The 26,126-nt window shown below is 47.8% G+C and overlaps 1 protein-coding gene across 2 annotated transcripts in view; it reads right to left on the bottom strand.

The window, feature by feature from the left end:
• Nucleotides 1–562: 562 nt before the first annotated feature.
• plpp2b (phospholipid phosphatase 2b) overlaps nucleotides 563–26,126 on the bottom strand; it is a 29,574-nt gene continuing 4,010 nt past the window's right edge. The window contains exons 1-6 of one of the 2 annotated variants that reach the window (XM_056277261.1): nucleotides 22,917–23,020; nucleotides 11,456–11,607; nucleotides 9,279–9,541; nucleotides 8,966–9,023; nucleotides 6,832–7,008; nucleotides 563–5,593 (exon numbers count right to left, since the gene is read on the bottom strand). In XM_056277261.1, the coding sequence (XP_056133236.1) occupies nucleotides 5,432–5,593; nucleotides 6,832–7,008; nucleotides 8,966–9,023; nucleotides 9,279–9,541; nucleotides 11,456–11,587 (792 nt within the window). In that variant the 5' untranslated portion in view covers nucleotides 11,588–11,607; nucleotides 22,917–23,020 and the 3' untranslated portion in view covers nucleotides 563–5,431. Of the gene's footprint in view, nucleotides 5,594–6,831; nucleotides 7,009–8,965; nucleotides 9,024–9,278; nucleotides 9,542–11,455; nucleotides 11,608–22,916; nucleotides 23,021–26,126 lie in introns of those variants that run through there. The other variant, XM_056277260.1, reaches the window with a different exon arrangement.

The following is a 26,126-nucleotide window of genomic DNA, read 5'->3' as shown; positions in this document are numbered from 1 at the left end:
CAGCTAGAATGCCAAAGGTCTGCAATGCTGTAATTGCTGCAAATGGAGGATTCTTTGACGAAAGCAAAGTTTGATGTAAAAAAAATCTTATTTCAAATACAAATCATTATTTCTAACCTTGTCAATGTCTTGACTCTATTTTCTATTCATTTCACAACATATGGTGGTGAATAAGTGTGACTTTTCATGGAAAACACAAAATTGTTTGGGTGATCCCAAACTTTTGAACGGTAGTGTATGTATGTATGTATGTGTGTGTGTGTGTGTGTGTGACCTACAGTACAGAAACACATAGAAAGCCAGGACCATATGAAAGCAATGGCACATTCCATTCTTTATTACAACTCCCATCTGAGGTGTGCAGACCTCCTGACTAGTGTGCCAGAAGACTTCGGGTTTGCATCATTCTGCAGTAACTCGCAATCAGGATTTACCACGTGCGAGCCCGGAACATGCTGACATCTTTATGTTTCTCTTGTTTCACTTGAGAGGTTACAGAATATCATGTTCTTTCTAATCAGGCCACAAAAACCGCTATGTATAAAAAAAACTTACACGTTAGTTTGTGTTTTCTCTTTATTTAAAATTCTGTTTTATACACAACAGCAAACAGACCTCTGTACAAAAGTAAACATGATATGAATTATACTGGATTGGACACATTCTGAAGCATGGCCAGCCAGCACCTAGTTCTAATGCACCAATATACTGTGTGTGTCTGTGTGTGTGTTTGGGGGCAGGTGTGTGTCGTGGTGTGTGTGTGTGTGTGATTGGGTGCGGGTGTGTGGGTGTGTGCATGTGTGTGTGTTTGGGGGCAGGCGGGTGTACATGTGTGTTAATAACAAAGGAGCCTCATCACCCAGACTCTAGCTGAGGGCCATTGTTTCCAGAGACGAGCTGGAGGACAGTCAAACACCATGACGTTCCCACATCACCATCCACCGTGTCTGTGAGCAGCAGCTCTGCTCTACTTAGTGTGGAGGCAGCGATAGGAACAGTGATAGGGCAGTGATAGGGCAGTGATAGGAACAGTGATAGGGCAGTGATAGGAACAGTGATAGGGCAGTGATAGGAACAGTGATAGGGCAGTGATAGGAACAGTGATAGGGCAGTGATAGGAACAGTGATAGGGCAGTGATAGGGCAGTGATAGGAACAGTGATAGGGCAGTGATAGGAAAGTGGCTGGCTGGCGAAGGTTCTCTGAAACCAGAGCCAGGTGTTTCTGGTTGCTGCTTAAAGTTAAGTCTTAAAAAGAAGTAAAGAAGTCCCGCGGGGACTGTGGCACGCTGTGGGTGGGTCCTCTGCAACGCCTTGCCATTCTCAAGTCCCACATCAGCTCTCGGGGCCTCACAATCACTACCAGGTGGACTTCTCGTTCCGTTTCAGTCCGTCTCGCTCGGCGGCCCTCTGGGCTCGCGCTGCACCCGAGCTGTACAGGAGTCCTCATGTGCAAATCAACCCCATCCATCGACATGAGGAAGGGGAACCGGGATGCAGGGGAGGAAAAGCTTTGAAGTGGGATCGGGTTGGAATGACCGACGTGCAACACACACTTTGCTCGGGAACCCCTTTATCCTGAAAGTAGCCATTTAAAAAGCAACGCCGGGGCATCTGGTTTCTGTTTTGGACCCGGAACTGGATTTCTATGTTGCAACTCTACACCCCCATGTGGAAACCCCCCCCCCCAAAAAAAAACAAAAACGAAAATTAAAGCATACAGCATATACATATACAGATGTATGTGCATCCTTCATTCAACGTGAAACACGTCTGATGGCGTTTGTCGATTAAATATTTGTGGCTCCTAGCGGCTTGCCAGGGTGACTGCACTCAAAAACTGAACAGCGCTGGTATTTAGACCCCCTGTCCCACCCCTGCAAGAGTAAATAAAGGCCTTCTCTCGTTTCAAAATAAATAAAACGCCATTTTCAAAATGCCCCCCCCATATCATTCTTCTGTGATTATTGTCAAGAGAACAATTAAAAAGAAAACAATGCAGTTTTAAAGAATAAGGTAATAAAAAGTAAAAATGTCCAAATGTTCAAATGGCAGTGATCATTTGCAATCAAGTAGTGGTATGTCGCTGTTAATAAAAACACAACAGAGACTCACGGGATACACATCAACACTTCCTGCCTTCTGCAGTCCAACACCAGCCACTCACGAGCTGCGCCCTGACCTCTACGTCACGTCGCATGAACCTCCTCACCAGCATGAATGGATGTGCAAGTCACTTACATGGATGACAACTGAAGGCGGCCTGTGTCTCGCTGGGGGATAAGCTGTCACATACAAGGGGGTCTTTCCTTAAACTAAACAGTACAATCACAGTTTTGGAGACTGGGGAATGGTAGAGGTAGACATGTTATTTAAAGAAAAAAAAAAGCTATATCATAGCTCAAGTCGTAGACCCCGTTTAAACGTGGTTTTAAAATGTGTTTTTTTTTGCGATCGGATCACAAGTGGGCAGCATCAAATACAAGTGTAAACGACCACCAAAACGTTTTGTGAAGCGGGTACTCAAACCACTTGTCGAGGTGGTCTGGGACGCATGTGACCACATGTCTTTTGTAGTGTAAACGCTAATGCGTCCTGATGCGTCCCCGACGAGGACGTAACAGGAAATCTTCTTCGGAGTAACGAAATCTGATTACAAGTGGTCAGCAGGACGCATTTGGAGACGCATGATAGACACAGGTGTAAACGGCGATGTGTCTCGCCGTCCACTTGTGATCCGATCGCCCAAAACGCATTTTAAAACCCAGTGTAAACAGGGTCATATAGCGCACCACGGTGTGTCAGCTGTTACGGGACTTCCTCCCAGCGGAGAGATTTATGATTTAAGATTTTCTTGTTCACGAGTCTTGTTCACGAGTGAGGGTAGGATAGAGCGGTAGATTGACAGGCGGATTGGTGCAGCATCAGCAGTAATGCGGACGTTGTACCGGACCGTTGTGGTGAAGAGGGAGCTGAGCCGGAAGGCAAAGCTCTCAATTTACCAGTCTTCGTTCCAACCCTCACCTATGGTCACGAGCTTTGGGTAGTGACCGAAGGGGTGAGATCGCGGATACAAGCAGCTGAAATGAGTTTCCTCCGTAGGGTGTCTGGGCTCAGCCTTAGAGATAGGGTGAGGAGCTCGGACATCCGGAGGGAGCTCGGCGTAGAGCCGCTGATCCTTCGCGTTGAAAGGAGCCAGTTGAGGTGGTTCAGGCATCTGATTAGGATCAGAATCAGAATCAGAATACTTTATTCATCCCCGAGGGGAAATTGGGTTCTATAGGATGCTTCCTGGGCGCCTTCCTTGGGAGGTTTTCCGGGCACGTCCAACTGGGAGGAGACCCCGGGGTAGACCCAGAACTCGTTGGAGGGACTACATGTCCAATCTGGCCTGGGAACACCTTGGGATCCCCCAGGAGGAGCTGGAGGGCGTTGCTGGGGGGAGGGACGTCTGGAGTGCCCTACTTAGCTTGCTGCCCCCACGACCCGACCGTGGAGAAGGAGCTGAAGATGAGATGAGGTGAGATTTAAGATGTATGATGGTGTCTCCGCTGCTGTTGCATACTACGGTTTTCTGCCGTGTGGGATGTCAGCTATACAACACTTCTAGCTCGGTCTTCAAAACTCTGATTGTACTGTTCACCTTTATGACAGGCTCGCCATTTCCTAGTTCTGACACGAGATCGATGTGATTGAGTCACACATTTAGTCTGTTTAGTGTGGCTCTACGGGACAAACAAACAACAAATGGTGGCCACAGACTAGAGGACTACTGCACCCGTGCCTGCTCTCAGACGGCCACTGCAGCGGGTCTTCAAGATGTGGCTGCTTTGGAGACCTGGGGCTTTGTGCAGATTCAACATAGCTGAGACCACGTGAACCAGAGATATAATGTTCCATCCATCATCCAATCCGCTTATCCTGCTCTCAGGGTCACGGGATGTTGGAGCCTATCCCATCAGCCATTGGGCAGCAGGCGGGGAGACACCCTGGACAGGCCGCCGGACCATCACAGGGCCGAAACACACATTCACACCTAGGGACAATTTAGTATGGCCGATTCACCTGACCTACATGTCTTTGGACTGTGGGAGGAAACCGGAGCACCCAGAGGAAACCCACGCAGACACGGGGAGAACATGCAAACTCCACACAGAGGATGACCCGGGACGACCCCAAGGTTGGACTACCGCGGGGGCGACCGCGCTAACCACTGTGCCACCGTGCTGCCAGATATAATGTTTATGAATAAAAATCAAGGTGATTTGACACCGTCAGATTCATGACTATCGAGACTCCTCTCTGGACAGAAGAGCTGCAGCACAAAATACAGCAGCATGACAGTATAGTCAATCACAACTGTCATCGCTTTCCATTAACCGTCCATTGAGTTAAAAATCACTTAGCAATAGCCAACACGAGTAGTCGATGAGAGCTGAAAATACCTGGCAGGAGGCCAAAAGCAGCTCAGATACATGCATTTACATCAGTGAATGGCTGGTGACAGTGCCGTGCCGGCTGTCGTTGGATTCCCATCCCAGTCTGTCTTTCAATCGTCTCATTACTACAGAAGTCCATCAAGGTTTCCTGCAGCATCTGGGTGGTTCAGAGCGCTCTGCATATCTCTCGTCTCTTCGTCAGGTGTTGATGGAAGACCTCCATCACAGTCTCCTAGTGTGTGACTGACTTAAGGTGCGCTAAAATTGGGGCCAACGTCTACTTTATGTCAACAGACAACGTTTAAAAACCTTCCTTGTCGTTCCTACTCACAACCATCTCACCTTTTCATCCCCCCTCCCCAAAGAGCTATTTGGTTCTCTATGCACAGATAATAAAAAAATGACACAGAATATAATAAGAATATACACGAAATACATCAACAACGATGTCTTAAAAAAATATGCCCCTCTTGTTTCTCGCTGAGGAGGAGAGGAGGTCATTGTCATGCTCAGAGAGGGGGCTTAGCCTTGCCAGGGGTGAGGACATCAGCCCCCTCAGTCAGTCCAGTGGTTCGGGGAGGGGGTGGGGTGGGGTGGGGGGTTGTTTAAGTGGTTGCAACAAATGGAGCAGGGGACTTAGAAGCTGCAAGCTACAGACCGAGTCCCTACGTCTTATTTACCCCTTTTCATACAGGGCGAAGTAATCATACCTGCAGACTACAGAACTCATATCTCAGCTCTACAACCAGCTCATCCCAGAGGGTGGATGTTCTGCAGCCTGGGGTTATACATCATAAAGGTCCTAAGTTTACCCACAGGGCAACACACATACCGCCGATTGCAGAACCAAAGAAAGAAGCCTTAGTTTGGACCTCCTTTTCTCACACTGGGTTGGACGTGCGTGTGCATGTACATCTGTGTCTGCCATGTGTTTGTTGTGTATGGGGATGGTTTGCAAGTTGCAGCCGTAGGTCCCCCCCAGGCTGAGCTCCTCTCACACGGGCCCAGGGTTGTGGTGGTGGTAGTTGTAATGGTTGTTTTGCTCGGTGTCCACGATCTGCAAGCTCGGCTTCCTCTCCGGCCCCTCGCTGTCGGCCGTCTCTGGGCTGATACAGAGCGGGGGGCGCTTCTTAAAGAAGTCCGACACAAAGTGCACCTGTGGAAGAGAGCGAGAGCGGGGGAGAGGTTAAACACTGGCCTGCCGGTAGACATATCCTTCCCAGAGAGAGTGGAGTAAAAGGCTGTAAGGGATATGAGGGAGGTAAGGACTTGGGCTGGAAAGTGTGATTACACACGTCTGGATGATTATCGCTCACAGCTGTTGCCACACACACAACACAGAGGGAGCGGCACGGCAACTTGAGCACCACGACATCATAAAACACTGAACCCAGGTGGGTCTGTAATTCCGAACAGCACTTTGAAGGCCAAATGCTCAGCTTCACTTTCCAATGAATTATACATGTACCCCCCACCCCCCACCGCCCCACACACACACACTTCCACCACTGCAGGATTTCCATAAGACGCTGCTGACAGCGGTTCAATCAAAGCAGGGAAGTGGCCAGAGAAGAAACAGCCTAGCTGGAAGAGGTGCCCTGACGGCCAGACAGACAGCTGCCTGGGAACCGGTCCGTGTGAGTGTGTGAATTCCCGTCAGTTCAAGCTCTGCTGTCGTCAGACCCTCCTCTCCTCTCAATTCCAGTGTATATACACTGATCTTTGCTGTTTATGACTTCTAATGAAAAGGGGAGCAGCACCAAAATCCCTCATGTGGGACTGAGCAGCTCTCTTTTGCAAAGCCAAAACTCTGGAGCTGCTCCATCCAGAATGGGATGAGGAAGATGGCAGCAGGAACTGGCAGAGCATCCAAGTGGAGTTTTGGGAGTCGGGGGCTCATTTTCTGGTTAAGAACTGACAACACAACTAAAACTCACTCAGGTTTAAAAAAGTGAACTTTCTCTGGGATCGATCGAATCAGTTCCCCCCTTTATCGTCTGTGGCGTGACTGCAGACTCCTGACGGGACAGCGTGCCCAGTTTTGCGCTCAGTTTGGTGGTTTTTGGCTTTGGTTTTAGCTTGTTCCATGCTAAGTATCGAGTTTACAGTCGTAGACCACACAACTAGCGTGCACAAAATCTTCAGCTGATCAACACCCCCTCTTTTTAATGCAAAAAGCCACGAGGCAATGTGTCCAAGATACCCAAACGCCCACCACCCTACCCTGATCCCGCTAGGCTTTTCTTTTGTCTTCTTCCCTCTCAGCTGCTATCGCTACTTTCCAGCCGGAACAAAGAATACATGAAAACACACACCAAATAAAAAATAGATTTAGAGCAGACTACTCTCTCCTGTACCAACAATAAAACCCAGAATCCAAAGGGGCGGACTCACGTTGAGCACTGCGATGAGCGCTCCCTGCAGAAGGCCCACCAGCACGTCGCTCCAGTGGTGCTTGTAATCAGAGACTCGGGTGTAGCCCACGTACACCGCAAAGGCCACCAGGAAGAACTGGATGGTGGGCCGCAGGAGTCTGGCCCACTTGGCCACCAACCTCGCCTGGACGTACAGCTGCAGGACGGCGAGAAGGGAGGGGGGACGGGAGCAAGAGAAGGAGAGACAAAGTAAAGGTCAGAGGCAGATTAGTGAGAAAAAGCAGAGTTGATGTGGGTACTGCTTTCCGCCTTTTGGACAACATGCCATTACCATTCTTACGGATGTGATTAGTGGATTTTAGCCTGGGAAGTCACCAAACAAGGTAAAGTTAGCAGGAGCACGGGGGATAATGCAGTTGGACTCGGCCCCTGTTTTCCCTGGCGTCTACGTCTCTCAGTGTCGACGTGCGGTGAGGTAATGCTGCACAAACGTAGCTCGGTACACAAAATAAATGATTCAGCTCGTTTCCATTTAAGTTGAACTTTTTTCAGGTTACTTTCTTCAGGCAAGTCTCTAAAGCAATAGTAGCTTACAGACCAGTCACCAGTCACTCCACTTGTTTTTTTTTTACTATCCGCTATGAAAATGATCCAATTTTAAGCATCAACACTAGCTTAAATGTCTTAGAAGTTTAGATGGGTCTCGTTCCATTTTGAGTTTTCCCTCAGCAGATGGAAAACAATATCCTCCGAGGCGTGCGGGTGGCGTGGCGGTCTATTCCGCTGACTACCAACACGGGGCTCGCCGGTTCGAATCCCCATGTTACTTCCAGCTTGGTGGGGCGTCCCTACAGACACAATATGCCATGTCTGCGGGTGGGAAGTGTCCTGGTAGATGCACTAGCGCCTCCTTTCATCGGACGGGTCGGAGCGCCTGTTCGGGGGGAGGAACAGGGGGAATAGCGTGATCCTCCCATGTGCTACGTCCCCTGGGGCAACTCCTCACTGTCAGGGGAGAAGAAGCGGCTGGTGACTCCACATGTATTGGAGGAGGCATGTGGTAGTCTGCCGCCCTCCCCGGATCGGCAGAGGGGGTGGAGCAGCGACCGGGACGGCTTGGAAGAGTGGGGTAATTGGTTGAGTACAACTGGGGGGGGGGGAGTCCCCCCCCCCCAAAAAAAAGAAAACAAGATCCTCCTAATGTATGGTATCTAAACACCTTCGCTGTATGATAACTACATCTCTTTGAAACGATGCAAAAACTAGTTTGCCTCAGATTGCCTTTAAATTGAAGAAGGTGTTGAGTGTGGATCTAATTTATGCTTACAGTGGAATGAAACCGCTTTTTCACAGCAGAGATGTGGCTGCCAGGAAATTATAAAAACTGGCAACGCCACACACACACACACACACACACACACACGACCGCAATGCTGCTGGAGGTGTATAAGCTGGCACGGCAGCACAGCCCTTTACCAAAGACGCCTCTCAGATTCAGCCCAGGACACTGTGACTCACTTGTACAACACAATACACAATATACAAAGCTTTGTTCCACGTTATTTTGTGCTGGTAGCCAAAGTGTGAAGGAACCCAAATCGCCTGGCGAGAGGCAGCCTGCGGACTTTCCGGTAAAGTCCTTACAGGAATGGACCATGGCTGAGAGATACTTCAGGCTCCTTTTTCAAATGGACTTACCAAACAAAGTCAAGGGAGTGACTAATTGCTTTGCTTGGCCTCACAAAAGCACACCGTCATCTAGCGGCGGCGCCTGGCCTTCAGTACAAAGACACAAAGCCGAGGGCAGTGAACTGTAGAGCCCCGGGAGACAGAACACAGCCTTCATCATCATCATTATCGTCATCATCACCGGGAAATCCCAGCGCTGCCCCGAAAGCTTATTTGTCTCATGGTCCGGATTCTTCATCTGAACTCCTGCCCTCTCCTTTTATGTCCACAGGCACCAACTGGCGCTATGCTCCCCTTCCCTCCCTCCCTCCCTCCCTCCCCGCTTTTCCCTGTGCTCACACATTAGTCCTTCAGTGCGGCTCCAAACACATCTGATGACATCAGATGAGTCTATCTGGGGACTCATATGACTTGTTTTTTTTCTCAGGGATGGACGTTGCTGGAGGCTCGTTTGCTGCACTTACCGCTAGGAAGAGCATGCAGTACATTCCGAAGGAGGAGTGGCCCGAGTAGAAGGACAACCTGCAGAGAGGTACAGAATCAAGACTGTGTCACACATCTCCATGAAGTTCCATTAATAATAACCATAAACAATGTGCCACGTTAGACGGACTTCATCTTCCCCTGTGTGTGTGTGTGTGTGTGTGTGTGTGTGTGGATGTCAGTTTCTTCCTTGCATAAATGAACCTATTCAAGCAAGTCCTGGTTGTGGTAAAGGTCTCCTGTTTGTGGGCATAACAATCCAATTCCAATGGTCAGTCCTCTTCCTGCTCCTACCTGGACTCGGTGACATTTCGAGGGCTGCCAGTACAGTTGATCTCCAGCATGTAGCCCTTGCAGACCTTGGGGGCACAGACAGCCATGAAATTGGGCCTTGGGCGGCCGATGGTGAACTTGGCAAGGTCAGTCAGCGACTGGCTGACGGCTGCTCCAAACAGAAAGGTGCCCAGTACTTTGTAGAGAGCAGCTACGTACTGGTTGAAGTCAGAGTTGGAGTATATCTTCTTGCTGTAGACCAGGTAGGCTTCCCCAGAGGAGATCTGACACACACACACACACACACACACACACACACACACACACACACACACATACGCACACACACATACGCACACACACACACACACACACACACACACACACATACGCACACACACATACAGACGAAAAGAGACAGGGTTTAGACACTTTAGACACAATTTTTGAATAACTTGCTAAATTGCCAAGCCACTATCATATTCTGAGCATGACTTTCTTCCAAGCGCACACACACACACACACACACACACACACACACACACACACACACACACACACACACACACACACACACATATACACACCACCCGACACTTTACCAAACAAAACGGCAAACCAACCACTCCCCATGTGAATACCAGTAAGGTCAAAGCAACATGCGGATATTTATACTACAGGAATCTAATAAGGCCCAACATAATATGTGGAAACAGCGACCCTTTGGTAGTTTTATTTGCTTTGGGGAATGATGGGAAAAAGCGCAATTGTGAGAGCGTATCAGTCAGAAACAGGATGCTTATAAAAACAAAAATATCTTTAAAACAATCAGTAGGGGCTAAAGAGAGAAAACAAGATAAACAGCAAACCGCCGAGTGCTCAGTAACACTAGCCAGCTCATGAAAAGGGAATAAGGGAACATCCACTGACTGAATAGCTGCATGCTGGAGAGGAGGAAATTACCTACCCCAATGCTAACGCTGGTAGCACTTTGCTAGCTGCTAGCTCTAAACACTTATTAGCCGAGGATGGGGCTAACAAAACCAAAACCAAAAAGAGGAACACAGGAATATTGGGCCTCATGCAATGAATCGTGCGTACATACAGTTCTGATCTTAAGTTGTGCATGTGTACATTTTTAGAACGTTTGAGGCGTTTGTCAATACTTGCGTACTTCCTGCTTTTTCTTGGGTAAGGTCAAAATTCAAGAGCGCCCTCTGCCACATGTAAGCCAATATGCACAAAAGCCATCTTGTGCCCCCCAACTGTTTCCGGCCAATTACCCCACCCTTCCGAACCGTCCCAGTCTTTGCTCCACCCCCTCTGTCGATCAAGGGAGGGCTGCAGACTACCACATGCCTCCTCCGATACACGTGGAGTCACCAGCAGCTTCTTTTCACCTGACAGTGAGGAGTTTTGCCAGGGGGACGTAGTGCATGGAAGAATCACGTTATTCCCCCCCCCCCAACCAAGACCAACCAGAGGAGGCGCAAGTGCAGCGACCAGGACACATACCCACATCTGGCTTCCCACCCAGCAGACACGGCCAATTGTGTCTGTAGGGATGCCCGACCAAGCCGGAGGCAACACGGGGATTCAAACCGGCGATCCCAGTGTTGGTGGGCAATGGAATAGACCTTTATGCTACCTGGACGCTCCGAAAACGTTTGGAAATTGTTGTCCAGCGCCTGTAAATACTGCAACGCATCGGTGGTAGTCATGGTGCGTCTGTAACGGTCTGTGAACGGACATGTTGGCAATAATCAAAAATCAAGTTTAGACTATTTCTCTGCACTGGAGGGCGCTAGTGTGTTTCTAGGACAGAGCAATGAACTTCACGAAGGAAATGACGTCATCAACACAAGTCATAAATACTGACATGACACGCACGATCACGCGCAGATTACGAGCGGTCGTTTTGACCGCTCATGGTCGTTTTAGGTAGATCTTATCACAACTTTTTGTGTAAATGATCTAAAACTCATTTTTATGCAAATATATGAAATTTTAGGAGCATTCAGGGAGTCGCAGGTCTGTATCTTTTTTTTCTTCCACAAAGTTATTAAACTTTGAAAATCCAAAACCGTCAAAAGGGCTGCCTTGGTCATTTTCATGCTAGCAGGAGCAGGACAGGATAAATCCCTTGTGAGACGACACTTAAGGGTTTGATGACCCGCTTGAGATGAGGGAAAGCTTACAATGACGATGGTGCAGGAGATGGTGACGGCAGCCAGCAGGCCGTGGGTGATGGTGTCTGGTTTCACGGGGTACATGATGCTCTCGTCATCGCAGTACACCCCCCGCTGGTACGGCTGGAACATGATGGTCATGATGATGAACGGCAACGCCGCTGTGGGAAGAGTGAGATACAAATCAAACGTAGCCCATTTGAAGTGAATTAAATTTTCATGGAGGTCAACTAAAACGTTACTGTGATAGGAGGAAAGAAGCTTGTGGAAAAATGTGAAGACAAGAAAAAATAATCTCATTTAGAAACTGTGATGATGGACACATGTTCAGAAACTGTGTATCATATAGGTTGTTTCTGAGTTATCAAACTTTTGCAGTTGAGTTCAAGAACCAGAAATCAGAATCGGAAACACTCTGTCGTTTCATTTCATGAAACAGTGTTTCCTTCAGCCCACAACAGTGCAACACAAAGACAAAAACACATATCCACAAACTACAAGAACACACATATCCAAACTAACATATACATTTAAAAGAAAAAAAAAGAAAAAATCACTGTCCAGGAGAAGGAACACCAGCCAGGATGACTGTTGGGACCGCCGGTCTGCATGGGCTAGCAGTTAGCTTAGCCTGCCCCACGTCCACGCCCTGTCAGGGCCATGGCCTTTGGTCCCACAGCACGCGGCAGACCAGGGTCCCCCCAGCCGATCCAACGCCAGCTCTCCCAGCCAGACACCTTCGACACACCTCCCCACACTCCACACCACGACATTTAAAACACAGTCAAAGCTAGGCGAAGCCGCCGCCAGACCGCCCTCGGTGTTATCGGAACTGCCGGTCTGCGTGGGCTAGCAGTTAGCTTAGCCTGCCCCGTTTCCGCGTGCTGTCAGACCGCCCTCGGGGTTTCCTCTTCGGGTACAGCTCCAGGCAGGGCCGTGGTCCCTGGGCCCACAGGACACAGCAGACCAAGCTCTCTCAGTCGATCCAGCGCCAGCTCTCCCAGCCATCAAACCAAGACAAAACTTAGACGCAGACGTGAACAAAGACACTGCTTGGACGGTACCGGGTGAGGCCGCTGCAAACGTGAATTCGCGCCGCCATCTTCCCACACCGGTTCTGGGTGAGGCCACTGCAAACGTGAATGTGCGCCGCCATCTTCCCACACCGGAAGCGGAAGCGGGAACTTCCGGTGTGGACGTTTCTACTTCAAGATAGCAATGTTTTAACGATAGCAGAGTTATTTAGTATATATAAAAAAAATCCTACAGCGCTTTTAAAAAGAGATTCGTCTATTTTTGGGAAATGTTCCCCAAGGTTTGCTTCATTTTTTCTCCTCTATTTTTGTAGAATGTTTCTCTTCCTCCGAGAACATCTTGAATGACACATGATAGAGGAGCGCTGCACCAGGTTAGAAACTTTATCAGGGTATGAAAGCACAGGGAGGAACCGTGTCTATATACAGCATTCTACATGTCACATCACAAGCACACACACACACACACACACAAGCACACACACGCACACACACACACACACACACACACACACACACACACACACACACACACACACACACACACACACACACACACACACACACACACACTTCACCCAGTTACAAGCATGTGCACCCACACATGCACACGGACACACACACACACATAGACACACCCACAACACACACACCTAGCTACACCTCTTTAGAGGATTGAGTGATGTGGTTGTGTGCACATACAAGCCCAAATATAGCAGCTGAAGGCTCCAGGGTGGACGGAAAATGTCCTTGAGTTCTCCCAAACGATCCATCCCCAAAACACTCACTTAATCTCTCTTACACACACAAACACACACACACACACACACACGCGCACACACACACTTGTGTGATGTGTGAAAGCAGACCACAGATAGGCCATGAGGTAACCATTAAGTACCCGTTACTGTAGTTCCCTCTTGATTAAGAGACGCTAATGAACGCATCTTTGTCTAGAGTTGCCTGTAGTCTCACATCTGCTCTCTACCCAGACACAGTGTGCGAGAGAAAGACCTCCTCTGCACAGCTGCTGGGGACAAAGTGTTTTCGGCTTTCGTGTAAAACAGCCCAGAGCTGATAGGCAAAGTGGAGCAGACACCCCACCGCCACCCTGAACGGCGGGCGGACTCACATCCTCGAGGCCAGGCTGGAAATACCATTCCACCACACACTAAACGCAAGAAAAACAGTCATGAAAAAGAGCAACGCAGACCCCTTGAAAAGGGCAGCCTCCGGAGTATTATATTTCTGTGAAAATCGACAGCGCGCTCCTCCCATTGTTAAAAAAAAAATGTCTGAGCTGACATAATGGCAGGCAGGCTCTTCAGGAGACTGATGGGAGGCCAAGAGTCCACATGCCATATGCTTAGACCAAATGAAAATATACACATAGATGCTGGGTGAGGATTCAAGTAAGGTGAGAAGGTCTGGAACTTTCTCTCCACCCAGAAAATGAAAAGTTCCCCGGACAGATACTGAGCTACAATCAGCACACGCTGCACAAAATATAGAGACGGCGTGGATTTAGAAGACAAGCTGTCTATGATGTTGCATTTAGCTTCTCCTCCAGACTAGTGGTGTGACACAAAAAGCAATATTAGTATTCGTAAGTATACGTGGCTTTTTTAAAGCTTCAGGAATCAGGAATCGGGAACACTGTATTTGTCATTTCATTTCATGTACTACATGAAATAAAGCGAAATATCGTTTCCCCCAGCCCACAGCAGTGCAACACAGACAAGAACACATATCCAAAAACTATACAAGAACTTCAAGAACTCACATATCTAAACTAACATGTATATCCAAACTACAAAAAAAAAAAATGAATCACTGTCCAAGGGAATGAACGCCAGCCAGGATGACTGTCGGAACTGCTGGTCTGCATGGGCTAGCAGTTAGCTTAGCCTGCCCCGCTTCTACGTCCCACCAGACTGCCCTCGGTGCCTCCCCCTCGGGCAAAGCTCCAGGCAGGGCCGCAGTCTCTGAGCCCACCAGACACAGCAGACCAGGCTCCCCCCAGCCGATCCAACGCCAGTTCTCCCAGCCAGACACGTTCGACACACCTCCTCGCACTCCACACGACACCAAAAACACAGTCAAGGCCAGGAGAGGCTGCCGCCTGACCGCCCTCGGTGTTATCAGAACTACGGGTCTGCATGGGCTAGCAGTTAGCTTAGCATGCCCTGCTTCCGCATCCTGTCAGATAACCCTCGGTGTTACCTCTTCGAGCACAGCTCCTGGCAGGGCCGTGGTCCCTGGGCCCACAAGACGCAGCAGACCAAGCTCTTCCAGCCAATCCAGCGCCAGCTCTCCCAGGAAGACAAAACTTAAACGCAGAGGTGGACAAAGACACTGCATGGACGGTACTGGGTCCGGCTGCCGCAAACGTGCATTCGTGCCGCCATCTTCCCACACCGGAAGCGGGGGGAAAAATAAGCTTCAAAGCTTCACAATATTTGTAAAACCTGTCCAGGGGAGGATAACTTTTCTCTATTCAAGCAAAATTACCATTCCTTTTCTGATTTTGAAAACACAATTTGAAAAGATTTGCCGAGCATCAGGTTGTGTTGTGCTGGAGACGTCAGACAAACCTGTCCTGTGGATCAAAAAGCAAGCAGCATTGTGTTGCAATTTCAATATTTTCCTTTTTAAATGCACGTGGGGTCATTAAGATCACCCTGCTTGGGCTGGGCGATACTGACAAAAATCAAATGCTGTGACATTTTTGACTGAATACCTCAATAGTGATGATATGATGAAATATGGGGGATAACTAATGGTGCTTCCATGAGATATTTACAACCAAGAAATTATCAGTAATGTGGATAATGTGGCTATGACGACGAAGCAGGGAGGTTGATTGCAGCTCAAACAGTCTAATAAATGTGTATCACTTTACTATAACGCATCCTTTGTGATGTTTAAATTACATCACGATGTTAAGGTAACCTGAGTCCCAGACCATATTTGGTCTCATATCACGATATCGATATTATATCGATAAATTGCCCGGCTCAAACACCTATCAAATACACAGCTGTATCATCTTTATGCAATCCATATTAAAAAATACATCTTTCACCCAATCTTAAACACCCTTTATCATACAAAACACAGTTTCGGGCAGTTACATGCACAGTGGAAGACCAAGTGCTTATTCTTAATCTTTGAAAAAAGGGGAAATAGGGGGAAGGTCTGTATCCTTTTGTTCTCTCCTTTTGTTTTTACTGTGTATGGCAATTGTTGTGTTTTTCCACTATGTATATGAGTATTTGTGTTGATGTTATCTTGATGTGACTGAAGAATTGGAACATTAAAGGCTTGGTTAAAGGTCAAAGGTCATGCACAGTGTGTACGTTTTGCCATTGTAATAATAGTGTGCTGCTTAAGACAAATGACACGAAGACAGACACTGTCTTGTGACAAAGCCAGCCACTCATGTGTCCCAGCATGGACACCATACACACACAAACTTATTGGCTCAGCGGTGAAGTCCAAGGGCGGCAGATAATGGAGGCTTTGTCTTGGGAGCAGGACAAACAATAGTCCTCTATAGGATAAACACATTGCTGCACATCAGCTCCTGCTAGTCTGACCTTGGAGGAGCTCAGCTACAGATGACACACACAAGGAAGCACATGTGGTCAATAGAGATTGCTGTCACCTTCAACAGACAGCTCATTCACAGAACCGTCTAACCTTGTTTAAAGGTGGCAACGTGGAACAAAACTGAATTTAAATGAGTCCGTCCTACTTGTGCTTGAAACTTAACCCCAAATCACTAGTTAGGATTGCTCTGGCACTGTTCCTGGCATGGGCTACCAAGGCCCAAATAACAAGTCATAAATAAAAGTAATAAGGCTTCATTCACTGCATTTTTGGAATATGCAAGCCTGTAATTATCTAATGGTGGATTATATGTCAACTATTTGGCCCATTGACCCCAAAGTAATGGTCCTAGTCAGCACTGATCAGCCAAAGTAACGGGTTGACTTGGTGCTCGGTATCAGCCGACACGTAAGGATTCGTACTCATAATCAGTATCAGCTGTGAAAAAGTGATGTTGACGCGTCCCTATTACTATTTCATCTTTTCTGAAAGCTCTCAAGCGCCCACCAGCATCTACTGAGGCTGTCGAGCTACTAGCTCGCCTGCTCTTAAATCTAATCTTAACTAAACACGGGGAAATTGCAACATTGACCTCGGTCTCAAGGCCGAAAGGCGGCTTCACCAACCAACGTCAACGAACTCGGTCCCTCCCTCTCAGCCCCCTCTGTCTCCACACTGGACAACCCCCATCATAGTGAACAGCAGCAGCTGAATGACACCCATCCTCTCACCGCAGTTTCCCACCCACGGCCAGCTGCCATGTGTTTGCTGGGATCCTGTTGACACAGCTAGCAGCCTAGTCGGGAGCTTATAAACCCCGAGCGTAAAGGCCCATTCTGTTTGTTTGCACAGGTCCATGGACCAGCCACCCTCCGTGCAATATGGGAAGGTGCAGGACGAGTAACTGTGTATACAGAGCAAAACATGTATGTGATGTTCCCATAGGGTGTAGATACTGACACGCCAATGTTTCAATCCGCCAGCCTCCTCACCCCACCGCCGCACCACCCCCACCTTTGTTTCTTTTCTTTTTTTCTCAACCGGAAGGATAAATGTGTGCTTCATTCTGTGCATTTCCATTTTAAGTGTTGAGGAAAAAAAAGGCTTCTTAGACTCGACCAACATCCTGTCTTGAGGCGAGGGCAGCAGAGACGCCGAGTGACTGATGTGGCTTTGGGGATGGCAGCTCCTGCATCCTGCCCCCAGCTGGCAGTGACACAGTCACAGAACTACTGTCACTCGCTTCCCTTTCCTCATCCTCCTCATCCTCCTCTTCTTCTTTCCTCTCTGACAAAAGACGGCCTTGAATCAACTGGTGATGCAGGATATGAGAGGGTTTCATTTCAGGAATCAACTACGGCTACTACTACTACGACGACGACTACTACTACTACTACTACTACGACTACTTCTACTACTACTGCTACTACTACAACTACTTCTACTACTACTACTACTACTACTACTTCCAGCATTCTATGGTCCCAGTCACATCAAAAATTGGCAGAGCAAAATGTATTCGCAAGTTCTTAGGAGACCAAAAACTTGGCCACCAAAAACACTATGCACAATTAGAATAATGACATATAGTAATATCATGTACTCCTGCTTCACAACTGACTGAAAACCATGCCACATATGTTTCGTGTAGTAATTTATACACTGGCAGAGCTCAGTTGTAAAAATTGGATGGTTATGTACTGCTAAAACTATAATGTCCTCCATTTCCTCTCCCCAGTCACCACCCTGTCACGGGTCAACACAGTCAAAGCCGTTTGGTTTTTGGTTGACGGCGCAAATTTTTGTCCAACGTCACCAAATTTGTACTTGACTGTGTGAACTGTGTTACTTGGCTACCGGGAGTCAATCCACCGATCATAACGATTCCATTCAAATGTACTGATTTTGAAATAACAATGCCATGAATGGCAGTGTTATTCACACTGGGAAAGTGAAGGTTTGTATTCAGGCTCCGCTAGTGGTCTTCCCTTGTCACACATACAACTTCTATCTGTAAGATATAAAGATAGCGTTTGTTCCCACATGACATGACGGTGTGTCTGGTCTCAGTACTCCTTGCTCATGTAGGACGCCCTTTATTGTAAACTACGACATCTCTAAACCGCACCGCACAGCTGCCTCTCCATGTAGCCTGCAGAACAGCATGACTCCTTCAGACTGTCATTGTTCCTGAGCATTTACAGAGCTGTTAACAGCGCTACTTTTCCAGCATATTGACTTTAGCTCGTGTTCACTAAAACCTGACACGGGAACCTGCAGGAAGACGTACGGGTTAGGCTGCATGTGCGAATGGGTTTAAAAAATGTCACTGATGAAAGTGTCAGCCTTCAATTTTGAAATCCATCTCTGCTGTTGCACAATAGATAGAAATATGGCAAGCTAGAAAATCTTGGGTCTTCTAATGTCCTCTTAAAATTCAAATTCTATATATATAAAAAACACTTGTAAACAGGTTAATATGATTTTCACTGGTTTTCCAATGAAAATCGACTTTCATACATATTTGATAATGAGAATTATCAAAAGAATTCACTCATTTCAATCATTCACGCCGCTGGGGAAGATGGGAAGATGACGGCACGAATTCACGTTTGCGGCGGCCTCACCCAGTACCGGTGTGGGAAGATGGCGACGTGAATTCATGTTTGCAGTGGCCTCACCCAGTACCGTCTATGCAGTGTCTTTGTCCATGTCTGCATCTAAGGTTGTCTTCATTTGATGGCTGGGAGAGCTGGTGCTGGATCGGCTGGGAGAGCTTGGTCTGCTGCGTCTTGTGGGCCCAGGGACCACGACCCTGCCTGGAGCTGCGACCGAGGAGGTAACACCGATGGCGGTGTGACAGGACGCAGAAGTGGGCCAGGCTATGCTAACTGCTAGCCCATGCAGACCGGGAATTCTGATAACACCGTGGGCGGTCTGGCGGCGGCCTCCCCTGGCGTTGATTGTGTTTTTGGTGTCGTCGTGTGGAGTGTGGGGAGGTGTGTCGAGGGTGTCTGGCTGGGAGAGCTGGCGTTGGATCGGCTGGGGGAGCTTTGTCTGCTGTGTCCGGTGGGCCGAAGGACCACGGATCCTACCTGGGGCTGCGCCGAGGGGGAAGCACCGAGGGCGGTCTGAAAGGAAGCGGAAGCGGGGCAGGCTAAGCTAACTGTTAGCCCATGCAGACCAGCAGTTCATCCTGGCTGGCGTTCGTTCCCTTGGACAGTGATGTTTTCTTCTTTTTAGTTTGGACATAAGCTATGCGTTAATTTAGATATGTGTGTTAGTATGTGTGTCCTTGAAGGTCTTGTAGTTTTTGGATATGTGTTTTTGTGTTGCACTGCTGTGGGCTTGGGTAATGACATCTCATTTCATTTTGTGTGTTCCTGATTCCTGATTTCATATTAAATTGGTATTTTTTCAACTTGTTTACAGGAAAAGAGGGATTAAAAGACTCGGCTGAGGTTATATAATTTGCTAATGTGGTGTTCTGAGCAGTGTCGGGGGGCAGGAGCCATGTACTTTCAGCGTGTCCCCGCCGCTAAGTCCCAACCGAACACTCATCCAAACATGTCCAGACCCTATTCTATTTTCTTTATGGACCTTGATTGAGATTTACACAACCTGTCAAATATGCTGTGACATTATAATATTAAGTGGGCCGACATCTGTAACGAAAACAACCCTGGTGCTGTGTGTTTTGTGTCCTTCCAGCTGCAGCGGAGAAGCACCACATGACCTCCGTCTCACACACACACACACACACACACACACACACACACACACACACACACACCAGTCAATACAAACTAGTTAGTGTTTAACACAAAAAACTAAGTGGAAAGTTTCCGTTTGACTTGGTATTAGATCCTATGTCTGGCTGCTGAAGCACATCCTGCATGACTGAAAATACAAGAGATATGTGTTTGAACAGCAAGTGATGTGAGTTTGAGTCTTGGGCCTGGGCAAAGTCAAGGAAACGTTTATTTACTTGCAGCACGAACAAATTCTCGTAAAAAAACGGCAGGTGGGTGTAATTAATTCAAATTAAGAGTCACGTGGTAAAGTAATGCTAATCCCTTTATGAAGCTTTTAACACTTGGCAGGAGAGCACCATTAATCACAGTGCAGGAGAAGAAACACGAAGTGCAAAGCTTCAAAGGAAAGTCAGACTCAGAAACACTTTATTTGTCGCTTCATTTCATGCACTTGCACACTTGAAATGAAACGAAACATGGTTTCCCCCAGCCCACAGCAGGGCAACACAAAGACAAGAACACATCCAAACTACAAGGACATATATATCCAAACTAACACACATATCTAAACTAAACAAAAAACAAAAAATCACTGTCCAGGAGAACCAACGCCAGCCAGGATGACTGTCGGAACTGCCGGTCTGCATGGGCTAGCAGTTAGCTTAGCCTGCCCCGCTTCCACGTCCTGTCAGACAGCCCTCGGTGTTTCCTCTTCAGGCACAGCTCCAGTCAGGGCCGTGGTCCTTGGCCCCACAGGACGCAGCAGACCAAGCTCTCCCAGCCGATCCAGCACCAGCTCTCCCAGCCAGACACCCTCAACACACCTCCTCGCACTCCACACGATGACACGAAAAACACAGTCAAGGCCGCCGCCAGACCGCCCTCGGTGTTATCGGAACTGCCGGTCTGCATGGGCTAGCAGTTAGCTTAGCCTGCCCCGCTTCCGCGTCCTGTCAGACCGCCCTTGGTGTTTCCTCTTCGGGCGCAGCTCCAGTCCGGGACGTGGTCCCTGGGCCCACAGGACGCAGCAGACCAAGCTCTCCCAGCTGACCCAGCGTCAGTTCTCCCAGCCATCAAACAAAGACACACTTAGACGCAGACAAGGAAAAAGACACTGCATGGATGGTACTGGGTGAGGCCGCTGCAAATGAGAATTTGTGCCGCCATCTTCTCACACCAGTACCAGCAATTTGTAAAATGTAGTACCTTATCAGGCTTAATGGGGGAAATACTTTTAGCAGGTCCATTGACAAAATCAGCTGCATTCCAGTGATATAGATTTTATCCAAAAAGGCAAACGGAGAGAAACTAACTAATATTTTTTCCCTTACTAGCTGAATGGATGACACTGGGCATCAAAGTGTGCATCAGGACTTTTCCCGGACTGCTGCACAATTCATTGACAGAGGGAAGTTAGGCTGCCCGGCCTCGAATAACCTTTTCCTGGCTCGTGAATAGTGTTTATGTTTTAATTTCTGCATAATAATGAGGCACTGATTCAGCTGACGCTCGACTTCAGCAAGTCAGACATAAATCTCAAAAGTTTGTACGAAAATAAAATATTAGTGTTTGGATGAAGTCACCCAAAACGTCTGGACTGCTGCTCTGGCCAGAATGAATGGCACATCCTGAGGGGTGTATGTGTTTGTGTGTGTGTGATGTCTGTGTGTGTCTGTTTGTATGTAATAAATTTACCCCTGCACAGACGGTCTATGGGAGACTAGGCAGCTACTCTGTAGAAAAACAGACAGACAGACAAACACACACACACACACACCGCAGGCAAAAATAGAGCCATATGCAGACAAAACAGGCCTCCAGGATACCACGAGACAATCCCACAGCCCGAAACAGGCTGGTCCAACACTGCTTCCCCTTAAAGACGGAGCCGCGTCTTTGACTGGAGCTGAAATCCGAGCCCTCGTGTAGGGTTGTTCTCCGAAACGTACAGGAAGGGTGTGTGAGTGTGTGTGTGTGCAATACGGGTGTGTATAAAGGGGTGGATGGAGCACTTCCCCATCCTCAGACACCTGTCTGTAGGATGTAGGAGGACACAAGGGCGGTTCGCAGTGTAGCCGCAGAGCCCAACACCAGTTGCCGGTCTCAGATCTCTCGCCTAAGCCCTTAATGGGAGCCCTTTTTGAAGACACGAGATGCAGATCCCGGGTTTCCCCGTCTCAGATTAAGGCAGGCCCATTTCAGAGGCTTTAGGCCCATTTCGTGGAACTTAATACTTCTTATTTACCTGCCCTCAAAATCCCATTCATCCACAGAGGCACCTCGGTGTCTCCGATGACTGCAGCGGGAATTGAGGCCTGGCAGGGAGGAGAGCCAAGGATGTGACTGGACGTGGACCGGGTCTAAGAGGCTAACGCAGTTGATGCCCATCAGCCAGCAGCTCACAGGCGGTACAATAGTAAAGGGATTAATCTTGCAGACACCTGCCACAAACTGAGCCGTCTTTTTGCAGGGGGAGAGAGATTTGTGCCCCCCCCTTTTTCCCCTCGCCCCATGCTAATTTACATCCTCTGTTATAATTTCATCTCCTGTTTAAAGTCGGCCATTCTCTTCTCCCGCAGCTCCTTTTTTTCTGTCTGTCATTCGCGGCCGCTTCCCACACACTTCTCTGCCCTGTGTAAATATAGACGCCTCGGATTAGATGGCGCTTTATTTAGCAGGCAGATGTGCAATTACACGGGACAGTTTGGACCGCAGTCGCGCGATGCAGCGGCGAGCCTTGGCTTTCTCACTTCTTCTCCCTCTCTTGCTCTGTCTCCGTCTGCCCCCCCTCATCTGTCCATCGGCCCATATCTTCCTCCCATTTCTCTCCTCTCGTCTGTCCTCCTCGACCCGTTGTGGCCACGCTGCCACAACTTCTTCAGTTGGGCAGGGAGCCCCAAGGCTGCCCGTGCACCTCTGACACAACCTGCAGCACCTACAGCACATGCAGCACCTGCAGCACCAGGCGCACGGGTGCTGATGGTCTGAAATACAAACATCTGGGTTTTCATTATGCACGATTTCAGGCCATCCCTATAAATTCAGTGTGTGTGTGTGTGTGTGACTGACCTCCTCATGACTCGGGGCTGCCTTGCGTTATCTAGAAATTTCTTTCAGGGTCACAGCTGTAATATTGTGCCAAATGCTCCAGTTCATGTTTATCCCACTCTTGCTTCTTCCCCCTTTCTGAAAACTTTTTTTCCCTTTCTCTCCTCTCGATGAGCTTCCTCTGCCCCTCCTCTTCGTCCATTCACACCTCCCTCAGCGTGCCTTTCTATTGTCTGTCTCTGTATCTCCCAATTTCTCCATTTATTGTCTAACTAGTGAGCCACTGCTCTCATTTCCTCCCAGGCGAATGAGTAAGAGGGCCTCTTTTTTCCTCTCTCTGTTCTTTTCTTTCTTTCTTTCTTTCTTTCTTTCTTTCTTTCAAGCCTTACTGAAAAGGCAGGAAGTCACCCAGCGTAGCTACAGTATGTAATCTAAGGTGATTACCGTGATTACAGACTTTTAAAAAAATGGTTGGTAATACCCAAAAAGACCGAAGTCTCTCTGTCTCTCTCTCTCTCATTCGCTGTCCCTCTCCCTCTCGCTCTCATTCGCTCTCTGTCTGTCTCACTGACTCTCACTCTCATTCCCCCTTTCACTCTGTCCTCTGTGTCACTCACTCTCTCTCTATCGCTCTCTCTCTCTCTCTCCCTCATTCGCTCACTCTCTCCCTCTCTCTCTCATTCGCTCTCTCTGTCTGTCTCACTGACTCTCGCTCTCATTCCCCCCTTTCTCTCTTTCCTGTGTCATTCACTCTCTCTCTATCGCTCTCTCTCTCTCCCTCTCTACCTCACTCTCTCCCTCTCTCTCTCCCTCTCTCCCTCATTCGCTCACTCTCTCCCTCTCTCTCTCATTCCCCCCTCTCTCTCTGTCCTCTATGTGTCACTCACTCTCTCTCATTCGCTCTCTCTCTCCTCTCTCTCTCTCTCTCTCTCTCTCTCTCTCTCTCTCTCTCTCTCTCTCTCTCTCTCTCTCTCTCTCTCTCTCTCTCTCTCTCTCTCTCTCTCTCTCTCTCAGACTGACTAATGTGGAAGGTATGTGCTGAGCCTACAGCCTCTGCCGGCGTTGGCCTCTGGAATTCTAATTCGCACGAGGAACGCCCAACTTCCCTAGTCACACCAAATCCTGTTGCCCGTTCTTTCATTCTTGATTTTTAATCCCACCGGTTCGCTCCCGCCATCATTTACGCATGCTGAGCAGCAAGCAGTGCAGAAGGAGATGGGAGGTGGGGGGGAATCTGGTTTGGGCATTCAAAGGGTCTGGTTTTTGCAGCAGGATCAAAGCACCGGGCCACACAGGTTTATGTCTAGACTGTATGGATACACACCGTGTGTGTGTGTATATATATATATATATATATGTGTGTGTGTGTGTGTGTGTATGTATGTATGTAAGCAGGTGTGAAAGACCACTTGTGCGTAAGGCCGTCTGAGATCTACCAAAGCCTGATTAATCTAATTCTGTATACGGTGTGGTCTGGAAAAACGTGATGAAATCTGAACGAAGAGGGGGGGGGGACAAAATGTAAAACTTGAAAACATAAGGTCTCAGAGAAACACGTCAGCTTCCACGTCTGTGTACTGAAAGGCTGCTCGCTTCCAAACTTGGTATTCTCTTGGGGACTGCGACTCCCATCGGTGTCTTCAACATCCTTCTCTGAGAATGGGGAATGTTCGTTTTTCCCAACACAGTGGCATGAGAGCATTTACCCTACCCCCCGTCCCCCCACCGCCCCCACCGCCCCCACCGACACTTTACCAAACAAAACAGCGAACCAACCGCTCCCCATGTGAATACCAGTGAGGTCAAAGCAACATGAGGATATTTATACCACTGGAATCTAATAAGGCCCAACATAATATGTGGAAACAGCGACCCTTTGGTAGTTTTATTTGCTTTGGGGAATGATGGGAACAAGCGCAATTGTGAGAGCGTATCAGTCAGAAACAGGATGCTTATAAAAACAAAAATATCTTTAAAACTAACAGTAGGGGCTAAAGAGAGAAAACAAGATAAACAGTAAACCGCCGAGTGCTCAGTAACACTAGCCAGCTCATGAAAAGGGAATAAGGGAACATCCGCTGACTGAATAGCTGCATGCTGGAGAGGAGGAAATTACCTACCCCAATGCTAACGCGGCTAGCGCTTTGCTAGCTGCTAGCTCTGAACACTTATTAGCCGAGGATGGGGTAAAAAACCAAAATCAAAAAGAGGAACACAGAATAAGGTGTCCACCCCATCAGAAATAAAAGGCCGTTGGAGGGCTATGACCCCCCCCCCCCATACACACACTAAATAAACTCTTGAAATGATGAGAGATCATATCCACTAGCGAGGCGGGGGATTTATGTGGTATGAACGTGGGGTGAGTCAGTCTGACTCACATGATGCTAAGAGCACACATCTACTCTCAGCTACAATGAAAGAGAAAAAAACAACAACTCAAACTACAATAAGAACAAACCTTTCAGGGTTTATGGGCCAGTCTACCGAATTGGTTCAAATTGCTGTCCCACAACCAAAAATTAATTTGTAAAAAAGCATTTGTGTGCAAGTCTTAGCGGTTTACTAAGATTCTTTTATTATCTATTGAAGCCCAAAATATAATTTGAGATAGCAGTAAGCGTAACATATATATGAAATCATCGTTTATAGGATACTTTCAGTTGGTAGGTCGCGCTCCCAAACTCTAACCCCAAAATTTCAACGTATTGAAGTTGATACTGAAATTAGTTTTGCATATTTATCCATTTTTGTTTTTATAAAATATCTCCTTGATTTATTTTTTTCTTTGTAAATCATACATTTTTATGTAAAAAAATGTTGCCCCGCATTTTCATGTCACTATGGAAACAGTGTAAATTTTAGTCCATGGGCTGAGACTGATGCTAGCCACACTTCTTAATTTTTAATCAGGAAGTATGCCTGCAGCCCTCGCTCTCGTGGCAGCATGGTGAGGAGATAAGTCCCATCATTTTGAAGTGAATATGTTCAAAAATCTGAAAGTCAGAGTGTAACTTCAAGGAACGTACTAACAAACGCCTATTTTCTGCAATTAACCTTTTTTTCAGATGCTCTCGCTGAAAATTTCGTTTTTATGTGTGTACAAATGTTCAGAACTGTGCTAGCTAACCATGTGCTGAGATAGGATCAAAATTATCTAAAATTGTCACTACCGAAACTGTCACAACTGAAAAATGTAGTGAACTTGTGGCCACGTCATGACTGTTTTGG

This window comes from Lampris incognitus, chromosome 3 (genome assembly GCF_029633865.1).
Source record: "Lampris incognitus isolate fLamInc1 chromosome 3, fLamInc1.hap2, whole genome shotgun sequence".
NCBI classification, from domain to species: Eukaryota; Metazoa; Chordata; class Actinopteri; order Lampriformes; family Lampridae; genus Lampris; species Lampris incognitus.
Note: the sequence above shows the minus strand (reverse complement) of the source record. Positions and strands in the feature narration are given on the sequence as shown.